General features: G+C 43.0%; 1 protein-coding gene across 1 annotated transcript in view; it reads left to right on the top strand.

The window, feature by feature from the left end:
- The window catches only part of plekhg4 (pleckstrin homology domain containing, family G (with RhoGef domain) member 4), a 194,879-nt gene that overhangs the window by 82,025 nt on the left and 100,036 nt on the right, over nucleotides 1–12,818 (top strand). The window contains exons 8-9 of the mRNA XM_048546548.1: nucleotides 3,200–3,316; nucleotides 10,068–10,166. Of these exons, the coding sequence (XP_048402505.1) occupies nucleotides 3,200–3,316; nucleotides 10,068–10,166 (216 nt within the window). The remainder of the gene's footprint in view (nucleotides 1–3,199; nucleotides 3,317–10,067; nucleotides 10,167–12,818) is intronic.

The raw sequence follows: 12,818 nt of genomic DNA on the forward strand, positions 1-12,818 counted from the left end.
TGATCTCTGCAACTCCTGAAATGATCAACAATGCATTATTTCTCCAACATCTTTCCTCTGATGCCTATGATGTATGGTTTACAACCTCATTTTTCTATTTGTCCCCAGGCAATTTCAATATTTAGTTCAACTGCAACTAACCTAGATAGTGGTATAACCATGATCAGAATTCCAAAGTACAATGGACTTTTGAAGTTCATAATGTATTTTCTTAGATAAGGGCTTGTACTTCCATAACCGTTTTTGACTATAAGGATGTGGCTGTCTGCAAGCAAGATCCACACAATAATATATATAAAGATTAGGAAGGAACTTCAAGTACCAACCCCTAAAAGGAGAAAGACTGAAGCTAGAACAGACTGGTGATCTTCTGTCCCGAGAAAGATAACGAACAGTATATGATCCTCCTGTAGCTTATATTGTAAACTGCAGACCATTGCTTTTTTTAAAGGATAGGGATTATAAAGCCAGTTTCAACTCTACTGGAAATTGTTTGTGGGATAGAATGGGTTAAAATATGTAAGTATAGACCTGGGTTTGAGTAATAACATGCTGTGATGGTTACATTTGAAGAACTATCCCTAGACAATTCATTCTTCTATCCCTTCATTTCTAATCTATATATGTTGCTTTTCTAATTTTTTTCATGTTTGGCAATTAATTATCTTTTTGTTAATTCAAGAAAGTCTGGCTAAATTGACTTATTTTAAAACATAAGGTAATTTGGGCCAAGATGAAAAGGTATCCATAACAAGAGGGGTCCATTTTTAAATTAACCTTTATTGTGACCAGCTGAATGGGTGAGTTTTTTAGGGAAGTTAGTTCATTTTCCTGTCCTGAGAACCTAACCATTATGAATCTCTTGTCTGAAACCCTGACGAATTGAGGAACCTTGCCCGTGGTGTGGCGTAACAGTTGGATCACTTGTCTGAGCTTATATATGTACTAAATTTTCATCAATATCTTTGGCATTTACTTTTCTGGATTTGGATGATGTATTTGGTAGCCTTCCATCCTCCACATTTTGTAAACTGTAGTTTGCCCAGCCATCCCTGTCCTCATCTCATCTTCCTTGGCTGTCAGCCACTAATCTGTAGTGGCTTCTGTGCTGTCAGTGCTGGAAACTTTAAATTCTCTTTGTTTTACTTGGATTCCTACCTTTGTAACTTCTTCCACTCATGCAGTCACTCTTTGACCTTTTTGAGGCAGTTAAAATAGTGATTCATGCCCGCCAAGATCTGATTGAGACATCTCAGACTTAATTTGTGTACAGTAAACAAGGCTAAGTAATCAAGAGCAATGAGATTTTTTTTAAAGTCAGATTTTGGACTGTTAACAATTACTGTAGCTTCTTTTTGCTTACTAATATCCCTTCCCAGTGTTAAACCCTGCATTATCTGCAGATGTACTTTATTTGACAATTGTGTAATAGTTCAATTTGTAAACCACATAAGGCATCAGACGCTGTAATCTTTTCTTGAGATATATATGATAAAAAAATTTGTTGCATTTATAGAAGGTCATCTTAACCTCTTGATTAGATTTGTTGCCAGTTATTGTTGAATGTTACTGTCAATTTAATCAGCCAAATGCAGATACCACAAAATGACTTCTACTTTGGCTTGGCCTGTTTAGTGCAGGAGTCCTTATTTTATGCATTGATGATGAAAATGTCATAGAAGTTTGAACATTTTCATGGTTTATGTACATTCATCTCTTCCATTCTTTATGTTGGTTGAGGAATCAGAGCAACATGGTTATTTTAGTCTTCTATAAAGGTTCACTTGAGTACACTCACTTCTGTCCCTTCCAATTTTATACCAACTTTAAAGTATAATTTGTTATTTTTAAAGTAACTTATGTAAGAACTTGTATGGGTTAGATTGACACTGATTGCAAATTAAAGTCTTGTTGAGAACTGTTGAAGTACTGAATACATGGCAATATGCTAGTCAGGTGTATAAGAGCATTAAATTGCTTCACAGTGATGAGTCTGCCTGTGTGATTTTCAATGCAGAAAGTTATCATTCAGGGAATATTGAGCTGAAGCCAGGTAACTTCCTACAAAATGGATAAAAGGACAAATTAATGAATTGGAAATAGAAGTAGGATATTTAGGCCATTGTGCCTGGCTGGCTATTTAGCGTGATCACGTCTGATCTGATTGTGAACTCATTTTACCTTCCTATCAATCTCTGATAAATCTACCTACTCCTATATTAGAAAATGTTTGATGACCTAGCCTTCTCTTCTGTCTGTGAAAAGTGAGATCCAAAGGTGAAACCCTGTAAGAGAAATGATTTCCTTCATTTTGTCTTGAATGGGAGATCCCTGATGTTTACCTGTCAACACACATAGTTTCAATGTTTTCTTAACTCAGTTTCTGGCAGATAAGGTTAATTACTTTCCCAGTCAGTTGATTTGGTACTTGATTCTTATATATTGAGAGCCATATGTTGTCTAAAGTCCCTGCAGAAAGTTCTCACCCACATGGCATATGAAAAATCTCCTCAGCTTTGTTCATGGCAGTATTGATGGCATGAATATCCCACAAATGACTTTATCTGAATTCTTAAAAACAGAAAATAAAATGACCTGGTTAATTCTATGTTCTCGGTTCTCGCTACATGGCTCTTCTGAATCTTAATTTCCTCCCTGTTGGTACTGCTTCCAAGTCAAGCATCACTAGGTCACTTGGACCAGTGTTTCTTTAGATTCAAGAGACTTACAATTAATACAAACTTTTCAACATTGTTAAAATATTCTTAAACACAGTTACTATGACATATTAAAGAAATTAAAAGTTCTGACTATACTGCTTCTGAGTCAAAGGTCCTCACGATATTTTTTCCTAAGTAATTGAATTGTGGATCTTTGGATGATGCATCTCTGTTACCAATTGAGAGTTAATTTTGCTTTATCTTATGGAAAACTCAAGTTGACTTTTGAGAATTCTCTTTATTGAATGTGTCAGGGGTCTCTAATTAATTGAGAGGATTCTATAAAACAGTGACACCAGGTTTACATTTGCACAGATATAAAATTTCTAATGTTATTCATGTGATCAGTTGAAAAATATCCTCTTCGGCAGCTTTTAGGTTTAATTTTGACAGTAGTTTTGGTGATTTTACTCACATTTTTCTGTGTTATATCTGCTGTTGAATTTTGTGTGAAATCTTGATTTTCTTTTGTTGTGCAGTTTGAACTTCTAACCTCATTGAAGTCACTACATAAACATGTGGAAAGCCATCAGCTGCCACCAGAATTTGATGGAACTCTCCCCTACAGTCATAGTAACTGGATGTGCTTTCGTATGGTGAGTGTTGGACGAAAAGGATCATGTCATTGTTTGTCTAACCCAGCTGTTATAAACCAAATTTGAAAAGAGGGCATAATGACAAAAAATAGAAGCAACCAAGACCCAAGTAGAGACCATTTGCCTGCTGTTTGTTCATGTTTATGATGTACTGTTTTGTGCAATTTTGGACTGTATTTTCACAACCATGGCTTTCAAATATTATAGTGAGACAAACCTTCTGTAACTACTGATGTAGACTTGGATTTAGCCCACTGTGAGTTCCAAATGATGGAATTCAGTGGGAAACCACACTATCATTCTTCCCTTTTTGTTTAACAGCTTAAGAGTCATACAGCACAGAAGAGGTCCTTTGTCTGTGCCAACCTATCTACACTAATCCAGCTTTCCCACACTTGGCTCTTAGTCTTGAATGTTATGACATTTCAAGTACTCACCCACATGCATCTTAAAGATTGAGAGAATTCACTCCACAACTGCCTTCTCAGGTAATAAAATGTGCGGCTGGATGAACACAGCAGACCCAGCAGCATCTCAGGAGCACAAAAGCTGACGTTTGGGGCCTAGACCTTTCATCAGAGAGGGGGATGGGCTGAGGGTTCTGGAATAAGTAGGGAGTGAGGGGGAGGCGGACTGAAGATGGAGAGAAAAGAAGATGGGTGGAGAGGAGAGTATAGGTGGGGAGGTAGGGAGGGCATAGGTCAGTCCAGGGAAGACGGACAGGTCAAGGAGGTGGGATGAGGTTAGTATGTAGGAGATGGAGGTGTGGCTTGGGGTGGGAGGAAGGGATGGGTGAGAGGAAGAACAGGCTAGGGAGGCAGAGACAGGCTGGACTGGTTTTGGGATGCAGTGGGTGGAGGGGAAGAGCTGGGCTGGTTGTGTGGTGCAGTGGGGGAGGGGACGAACTGGGCTGGTTTTGGGATGCGGTGGGGGAAGGGGAGATTTTGAAGCTGGTGAAGTCCACATTGATACCATTGGGCTGCAGGGTTCCCAAGCAGAATATGAGTTGCTGTTCCTGCAGCCTTCGGGTGGCATCATTGTGGCACTGCAGGAGGCCCATGATGGACATGTCATCTAAAGAATGGGAGGGGGAGTGGAAATGGTTTGCGACTAGTAGGTGCAGTTGTTTATTGCGAACCAAGCGCAGGTGTTCTGCAAAGCGGTCCCCAAGCCTCCGCTTGGTTTCCCCAATGTAGAGGAAGCCACACCAGGTACAATGGATACAGTTTACCACATTGGCAGATGTGCAGGTGAACCTCTGCTTAATATGGAAAGTCATCTTGGGGCCTGGGATAGGGGTGAGGGAGGAGGTGTGCGGGCAAGTGTGGCATTTCCTGTGGTTGCAGGGGAAGGTGCCAGGTGTGGTGGGGTTGGAGTGTGGAGCGAACAAGGGAGTCACGGAGAGAGTGGCCTCTCCAGAAAGCAGACAAGGGTGGGGATGGAAAAATGTCTTGGGTGGTGGGGTCGGATTGTAGATGGCAGAAGTGTCGGAGGTTGATGCGTTGTATCCGGAGGTTGGTGGGGTGGTGTGTGAGAACGAGAGGGATCCTCTTCGGGCGGTTGTGGCGGGGGCAGGGTGTGAGGGATGTGCTGCGGGAAATGCGGGAGACGCGGTCAAGGGCGATCTCGACCACTGTGGGGAGAAAGTTGCGGTCCTTGAAGAACTTGGACATCTGGGATGTGTGGGACTGGAATGCCTCATCGTGGGAGCAGATGTGGCGGAGGTGGAGGAATTGGGAATAGGGGATGGAATTTTGGGAGGAGGTGTATTCTAGGTAGCAGTGGGAGTCGGTGGGTTTGAAATGGACATCAGTTACAAGCTGGTTGCCTGAGATGGAGACAGAGGTCCAGGAAGGTGAGGGATGTGCTGGAGATGTCACAGGTGAACTGAAGGTTGGGGTGGAAGGTGTTGGTGAAGTGGATGAACTGTTCGAGCTCCTCTGGGGAGCAAGAGGCAGCGCCGATACAGTCATCAATGTAACGGAGGAAGAGGTGGGGTTTGGGGCCTGTGTAGGTGGAGAAGAGGGACTGTTCCACGTAACCTACAAAGAGGCAGGCATAGCTGGAGCCCATACGGGTGGCCATGGCCACCCCCTTTGTCTGTACGAAGTGCTTCTCAGGTAGTGCATTTCCAGGTTCCCACACCTGAGTGAAAAACATTTTCCTTGGATACCCTTGAAACCTCTTGCCCTTCACCCCCTTGTTATTGACCCTTCAAATAAGGGGAACAGCTGTGTTCAATCCACCCTATCCTTGTCCTTCATAATCATGTACATGTCTAACATGTCCCCCTCAGCCTTCTCTGCTCTGAAGAAAGCAACTTGAGCCCATCCAACCTCTCTCCATAGCTAAAATGTACCAACCCAGGTAATATCCGAGTGAATCCCTGCAGCCCCTCCAGTGCAATCACATCCGTCCTTTAGTATGGCGACCAGAACTGCTCACAGTACTCCAGCTGTGGCCTAATCAAGGTTTTGTACAACTGCAACTTAACCTCTCTGCTCTTATAAGAGCCCCTGTGGTTTCCTCCATCATCTCCCATAGAAACCTGGAGACAAGTGATCTTGTCTTGTCCACTTTTAAGCTTACCAATGCCTTGTCGGTCTTTATGTCAATTTGCTGAAGAGCCTCATGGGCCCTCTCTGCAAATTCTGTACCTATATCCTGTGTCTCAAGAGTGAAGACAGAAGCGAAGTATGGATTTCACACCCGACCAGTGTCTTCTGGCTCCACACGTAGATGGCCTCCCTTATCCCTAATGGCTGTGCTTTCCCTGGTTATCCTTTTCCCCTTAATATGCTTACAGATTATCTTGGGATTCCTTCTGATTTTACCTGCCGCCATTTTGCTGTCCCAATTTCTCTCAAGGTCCCATTTCTATACTCCACTAGGGCCTCTCTCAACTTCTTCCCTCTGCACCTACTAAAAGTCGCCTGTCCTGAATATTCCTAGACAACATGTTCCTCTAGTCTTTACGCTCCTAAATTTCACACTAAAAGAGAACATGCTGGGCCTGTACGTTGCTTATTGCCTTTTTGAAATGCCCCTCACTCTCACTGTTCTCCCGTAGATTTTCCCACAAGTAGCTGTTTGCAGTCAACTTTGACCTGATCCTGCCCTATTTTAAGAAAATATGTCTTTCTGTAATCCAAAAACAGTTTTTTGCAGACCATCTCTCCTTTTCCATAGTGCAATTTATGTTGTAGTCCCTGTCACTGAAATGATACCTTGATCATCTGCCCATCTTTGTTCTTCAGAATTAAGTCTGGCACAACACTGTCTCTTGTTGGTCCTTCTGCGTGTTGACATAACAAATTGTCCTGACTACATTTCAACAAACTCATCCCTTCTAAATCCTTTGCACAATGACTATCCCAATTAATATTTGAGATGTTGAGATCCCCTAATATATTACCCTAATATTACACATCCTGTAATGCCTGTTGGTTGTGTTGGGGAGATACAATATACTCGAGCAATATGATTGCCTCCCTTATTTCTATATTTTCCACACAAAACCTAATTTGACGACTGGTCCAAGGTATTGTCCCTCCCAGTAACTGTCCTCTTAATTAATAATGCAGCACCACTTCATCTTTTACACCTCCTCTGTCATGCCTGAAGATCCACTGCCCCAGAATGTTCAGTCATCAGTCCTTCCCCTCCCTCAACTATGTCTTTGGTAGCAACTAAGCCACAATTCCCTCTTGGCCCAGGAACTCCCTACCTATGTCCGTGACGCCACCCACACTGTCCACCTCCTCCAGAACTTCCAATTCCCCGGTCCCCAACACCTCATTTTTACTCTTGACATCCAGTCCCTGTACACCTGCATTCCCCGTGCTGGTGGCCTAAAAGCCCTCCGCTTCTTCCTGTCCCGCAGACCCAACCACTCCCCTCCACCGACACCCTCATCCGCTTATCCGAACTCGTCCTCGTGCTCAACAGCTTCTCCCTTAATTCCTCCCACTTCCTACAGACAAAGGGGTGACCATGGGTACCCGTATGTGCCCAAGCTATGCCTGCCTCTTTGTAGGGTAAGTGGAACAATCCCTCTTCCAAAGCTACACTGGCCCTATCCCCCATCTCTTCCTCCGTTACGTTGATGACTGTTTCGGTGCCGTCTCGTGTTCCCACGAGGAGCTCGAACAGTTCATCCACTTCACCAACACCTTCCACCCCAACCTTCAGTTTACCTCGACCATCTCTGACACCTCTCTCTCTTTCCTGGACCTTCCTGTCTCCATCTCTGGCATCCACCTGGAAACCAATATCCATTTTAAGCCTATCGACTCCCACAACTACCTAGAATATTCCTCCTTTCACCCACCTTCCTGTAAAAAGGCCAGCCCCGATTCCCAATTCCTTTATCTCTGCTGCATCTGCTCCTGAGATGAGGCTTTCCACTCCCAAACGTCCCAGATGTTGTCTTTTTTCAAAAACCATAACTTCCCCTCCACAGTGATCAAAAATACCCTCGACCGTATCTCCCGCATTTCCCGCAACTCATCCCTCACGGCTCCTATCCGCAATAATAACCAAAACAGATTCTCTCTCATCCTTACGTACCACCCCGCCAACCTCCAAATCCAACACATCATCCGACATTTCCGCCATCTGCAATCTGACCCCACTACCAAAGACATTATTCCCTCCCCACCCTTATGTGCTTTCCCCAGGGACCACTCTGTCCATGACTCCCTTGTCTGCTCCACACTCCCCTCCAGCCCCACCACCCCCGGCACTTTTCCCTGCAACGGAAGCAAATGCTACACCTGCCCCTATACCTCCCCCCTTGCCCCCATCCCAGGCCCTAGGAAGACTTTTCGCATCAAACAGATGTTCATGTGCGCATCTGTTAATGTGTTATACAGTATCTGCTGTTCCCATTGTGGCGTCCTGTACATCGGGGAAACCAAACGGAGGCTTGGGGACCGCTTTGCGGAACACCTACCCTCAGTTCACAACAAACAACTACACCTCCCAGTTGCGAACCATTTCAACTCTCTCCCCTCCAACTCCTCAGGCGACATGTCCATCCTGGGCCTCCTGCATTGCCTCAATGATGCCACCCGAAAGATGCAGGAACAGCATCTCATATTTCGCTTGGGAACCCTGCAGCCCAAGGGTATCAATGTGGATTTCACAAGCTTCAAAATCTCCCCTCCCCCAACCACATGCTAAAACCAGCCCAGCTAGTCCTCAGCTCCCTAACCATTCCTCCCACCTCCTACCCACAAACCTCTTCCCGCTCCCTTGACCTGTACGTCCTCCCTGGACTGACCTATCCCCTCCCTAACTCCCGACCTACATTCACCTTCACTGGCTCTAACCCCGCCTCTTTGACCTGTCTAATCTCACCCTTTATCCATCTTATGACCGCCTCCCCCGTCTCCCTACTTATTTCAGAATCCCCTTCCCCTCCCTCATTTCTGAAGAAGGGTCCCAACCCGAAATGTCAAGCTTTCCTGCTCCTCTGATGCTGCTTGGCCTGCTGTGTTCATCCAGCTTCACACTGTGTTATCTCAGATTCTCCAGCATCTGCAGTTCCTACTGTCTCAGTCACAATTCGTTCTGTTGAGCCTGTGTGATAAGTTATCTGACTTACCTACAATACTTCAAGCATTAAAGTCGAGCCTATCCTGCCTTGCTTTATTCCCTTGAGTTACCTCTGTCCTGGTTCCTTTGTCATTTTGTGCAATGTCACTATCATAATAATGCTCTGTCTGCCCTACCTCTGCGGAACTTGTTTAACTAGAAACCACTAGGAAAGTGTGTGTGAGGAATGCCAGATCAGCCATCGTCCTGTTGAGTGGTGAAACAGGTTTGAGACACTGAACTGTTTATTCCCAGCTCTTATGGTCTAACTCCTCCCAACAACACCAGCAAACCTATCTACAAGGATGTTGGTCCCATAATGATTCAGGAGCAGATTTTTTCACTGGTTGTCTCATCTTCTCCAGAAATAGTTCAAGTGATTGAGGAATCTAAAACCCTTCCCTCTGCACCAATTCCTGAGCCCTGCATTTATCTGCCATATTCTTCTAGTCCTGTAATTACTAGCACATGGCATCAGGAGTAATCAGAGATTACAACCTTGGACAATGTGCTTTTTATGCTACAGCCTAGCTCTCTGAATTATTGATACAAAATCTCATCTCCCATCCTACCTATATCATTAATCCCAAACTGTACATGACTTCTGATTTATCATTCTCCCACTTAAGGATGCCCCCCTTCCCCCGGCAACTATTCAGTGATATCCCTAACCCTGCCCCAGGGCAGTTACGTACCATCCTAGAGTCATGTCTGCAGCTGCAGAAATGCCTGTCTGCACCCCTGACTGTTGAGCCACCTACTGCGACTTGGACTTTTGCTGCTCCTGTCTTATGCAGCTACAGTGCTGTATCTCTCAGTGGAACCCTCACTGTCATTGTTTTCTTCTTGATCGTTATTAAATATTTTATCCAATGAGTAAATTCCACTCTCAAAAATACCTTTGCGTGTAAACAATTACATTTATGTTGTTAATAGAGAAACAATGTCAATATCGAAGTGCCTTAGTAACAATATCAAATTAACATAACATTCATTTACACGAGATTATTGATAACCTGTCAGACTTTTTGATTTTGCCTCTCTTCAACACAATCTGGAGTTAGTCTGCATTTAGTTTTTCTTTTGCCAAAATAAAATCAGATTGAAATAATGTATTTTAAATTCTATTCAGCTGATTTCTCTGTTCCTGCAGAAACAAGAACAGCTTATACAGGTATGTAAAGCAGCAAAGACTTTCCTCCAGGACAATATAAAGAGTCTGAAATCAAGTAAACTACCAGAAACAGCTGAGGTAATTGCTAGATTGTTACGCTAAGGAATATGTTACAGAATGTTTGCAACTTAAGAAGCTTGAGACTGTTTATGACAAAGCAATCTACTAATGGCATCACATCCACTACCTTCACCATTGACTCCTCCTACCATTGAATGCCAGCAATGTGTATAATCTATAAGGCTTACTGTAGCAACCAAGCCAGCCTCCATTGACAGCGGCTCCTATCATGTATAAGGTGGAGGATGGGAACATCACGACATGGAAGTACCCTCTACAAGTTGCATACAATCTGGATTTAGAGCTATACCACCCGATTCCTTCCATGTCGCTAGGTCATAATCCTGACACTCCTTCCGAACAACGTTGTGGATATACTTGCACACTATACACTGCAGCAGTGTAAGAAGGCAGCCCACCATCACTTTCTCAAGGGCAGCTAGGGATTGGCACAAACTCTGTCTTAGCTAGCATTGCCTGTGTGATAATTTTCCTACAAGGCTCATTGGGAATCACTAATCAAATATCCTTGTGGAGCTTATTTAGTCTAAGTTCACATTATAACAGGTAATGGCCTACGCAACAGGAACTCATCACCTGAACCCTTTATAAGCATGCCTTGGGATCTTTTTGTGATGCTACTAGTGTCTCCACCCTGGACCAGGAGGCCTGGGTTCAAGTCCCACCTGCTCCAGAGGTGTGGAAGGGCATCTCTGAACAGGTTGATTCAGAAAATAGGTTAAATAAAAACCTTCCCAAGGCTGGGTCTGTAAAAATGTTTGCCCCAGCTGTGACTAGCCTGGTATGCCAGGGGTTGGTGGAGTGATTTTGGTGTTCAACAATAAATGATGTTCCTTTCCATTTGGACTTCCTGAGTTATCACAGCCTGTATCCCGTGAATAAATAAAAGAAAAATCACATACAGGTAGAAATTTGGGCATAGGGATCACTAATTTTTTAGGTTAAAAATCCTCTAAGGTCCACAGTCCTTTGACAGAATGGCGAAGTCATTTTAAAAAAAACTCTCTATTGATTTCTGCAATTATCTCTATCCATATTTAATGAAATAAATATTGAAATTCTTTCACACAATATATTTGTTAAATAAAACAATAATGCTCACATTGAGATAGTAAGAACTGCCGACGCTGGAGTAAGAAATTACAGTGTGGAGCTGGAGGAATACAGCAGGCCAGGTAGCATCAGAGGAGCAAGAAATCTGATGTTTTGGGTCGGGACCCTTCTTCAGAATATCATTTCTGATATCCCTCATATCTCTTCTACTTGAGGTGGTTTCATAATTATAGAGGCATAAAGAAGCATCTTTCAGCAGAGTATAGTTTCTTATGATAGATTTTAGACAGAAAGGATCTCGGATATGGCACAAAACACATTTTTGCCCTCACAGATTTTTCATTCATTTTAGACAATGCAAAAGTTCGCAAAGGATGCTTAAAATTAACTTGCGATGCTTTAAGTGAGGCAATAGATGAATTCCCACTGATAACAAGAGACATATATTACCTTAATATAGAAAACGTTTTAAAAATTAGGATACTATATAGCTTGCCTGAATAGAGAAAAGAATACATGTTGGGATAAATTGCTGCTATTTATGCCTTGTTGCAGAAATAAAATGCAAAATGAGCATTCAAAAATTGTTTAGATGTCTGAATATTTTGGATTGCGCAACGGTCGAATGTAATTGGGTGTAAGCAAACAATTTGTAACACGCATAGCATGCCTATCCATTCAATATAAATAGTAGGTTATCCTATTCTTGTTTATTTTCTTTAGGATTAATTTTGTCTTTCTGAATTTGATACTACTGTCTGTGAAATGTACAAAATAAATTTGAGCGTTGCTCTAAGACCTGTAGACTGCTGTCCTACAGAATTAAACAGGGCAGTTCTCCTTAAAACCATTTCAAGTAACACTATTTTAAGTAACTTACTTAATCTGTTTAGCTGGGATTCCGACCTTCTGATGCTCCATTATAATTGTAAGCATATCAACAACAACTTGTATAATACCTTTTGACAGAATGAAACATCAAGGGAGGTCACAGCAATGTTACACAGCAAGCAATGTGCAGCAATATTCAGGTAGATGTCCAGAAGCTTTGTTAGAGGAAAGCTTGAAGGACTGATTTAAATGGGAAAAGAGATATAGAGAATCAAAAGTTTTACAGAGGAAATTACAGAGTTTGAGATCAATCCATGTGGAGATATGGGGTAATTAAAATTGGAGATGCATAGGAGGTCAGAATTAGGTGAGCATGTGTCTGAGTACTTGAGGAGGCAGTGGCTTTGTGTAGTTATTGCTGGTTAATCCAGAGACTCAGCTAATGTTTGTGGATCCAGGTTCAAATCCCACCATGGCAGATGACCATGAATCCATTGTCAATTGTCGGCAAAATCCATTTCATTCACTTAAAATCTTTTAGGGAAGGAAACTGCTATTCCGCTGTACCCGTTGTGGCCTCCTCTACTTTGGGGAAACCAAGCGGAGGCTTGGGGACCGCTTTACAGAACACCTACGCTCGGTTCTCAATAAACAACTGCACCTCCCAGCCGCGCACCATTTCAACTCCCCCTCCCATTCCTGAGACAATATGTCCATCCTGGGCATCCTGCAGTGCCACAACGATGCCACCTGAAGGTTGCAGGA

Source organism: Stegostoma tigrinum, chromosome 16, assembly GCF_030684315.1.
Source record: "Stegostoma tigrinum isolate sSteTig4 chromosome 16, sSteTig4.hap1, whole genome shotgun sequence".
Classification (NCBI taxonomy): domain Eukaryota; kingdom Metazoa; phylum Chordata; class Chondrichthyes; order Orectolobiformes; family Stegostomatidae; genus Stegostoma; species Stegostoma tigrinum.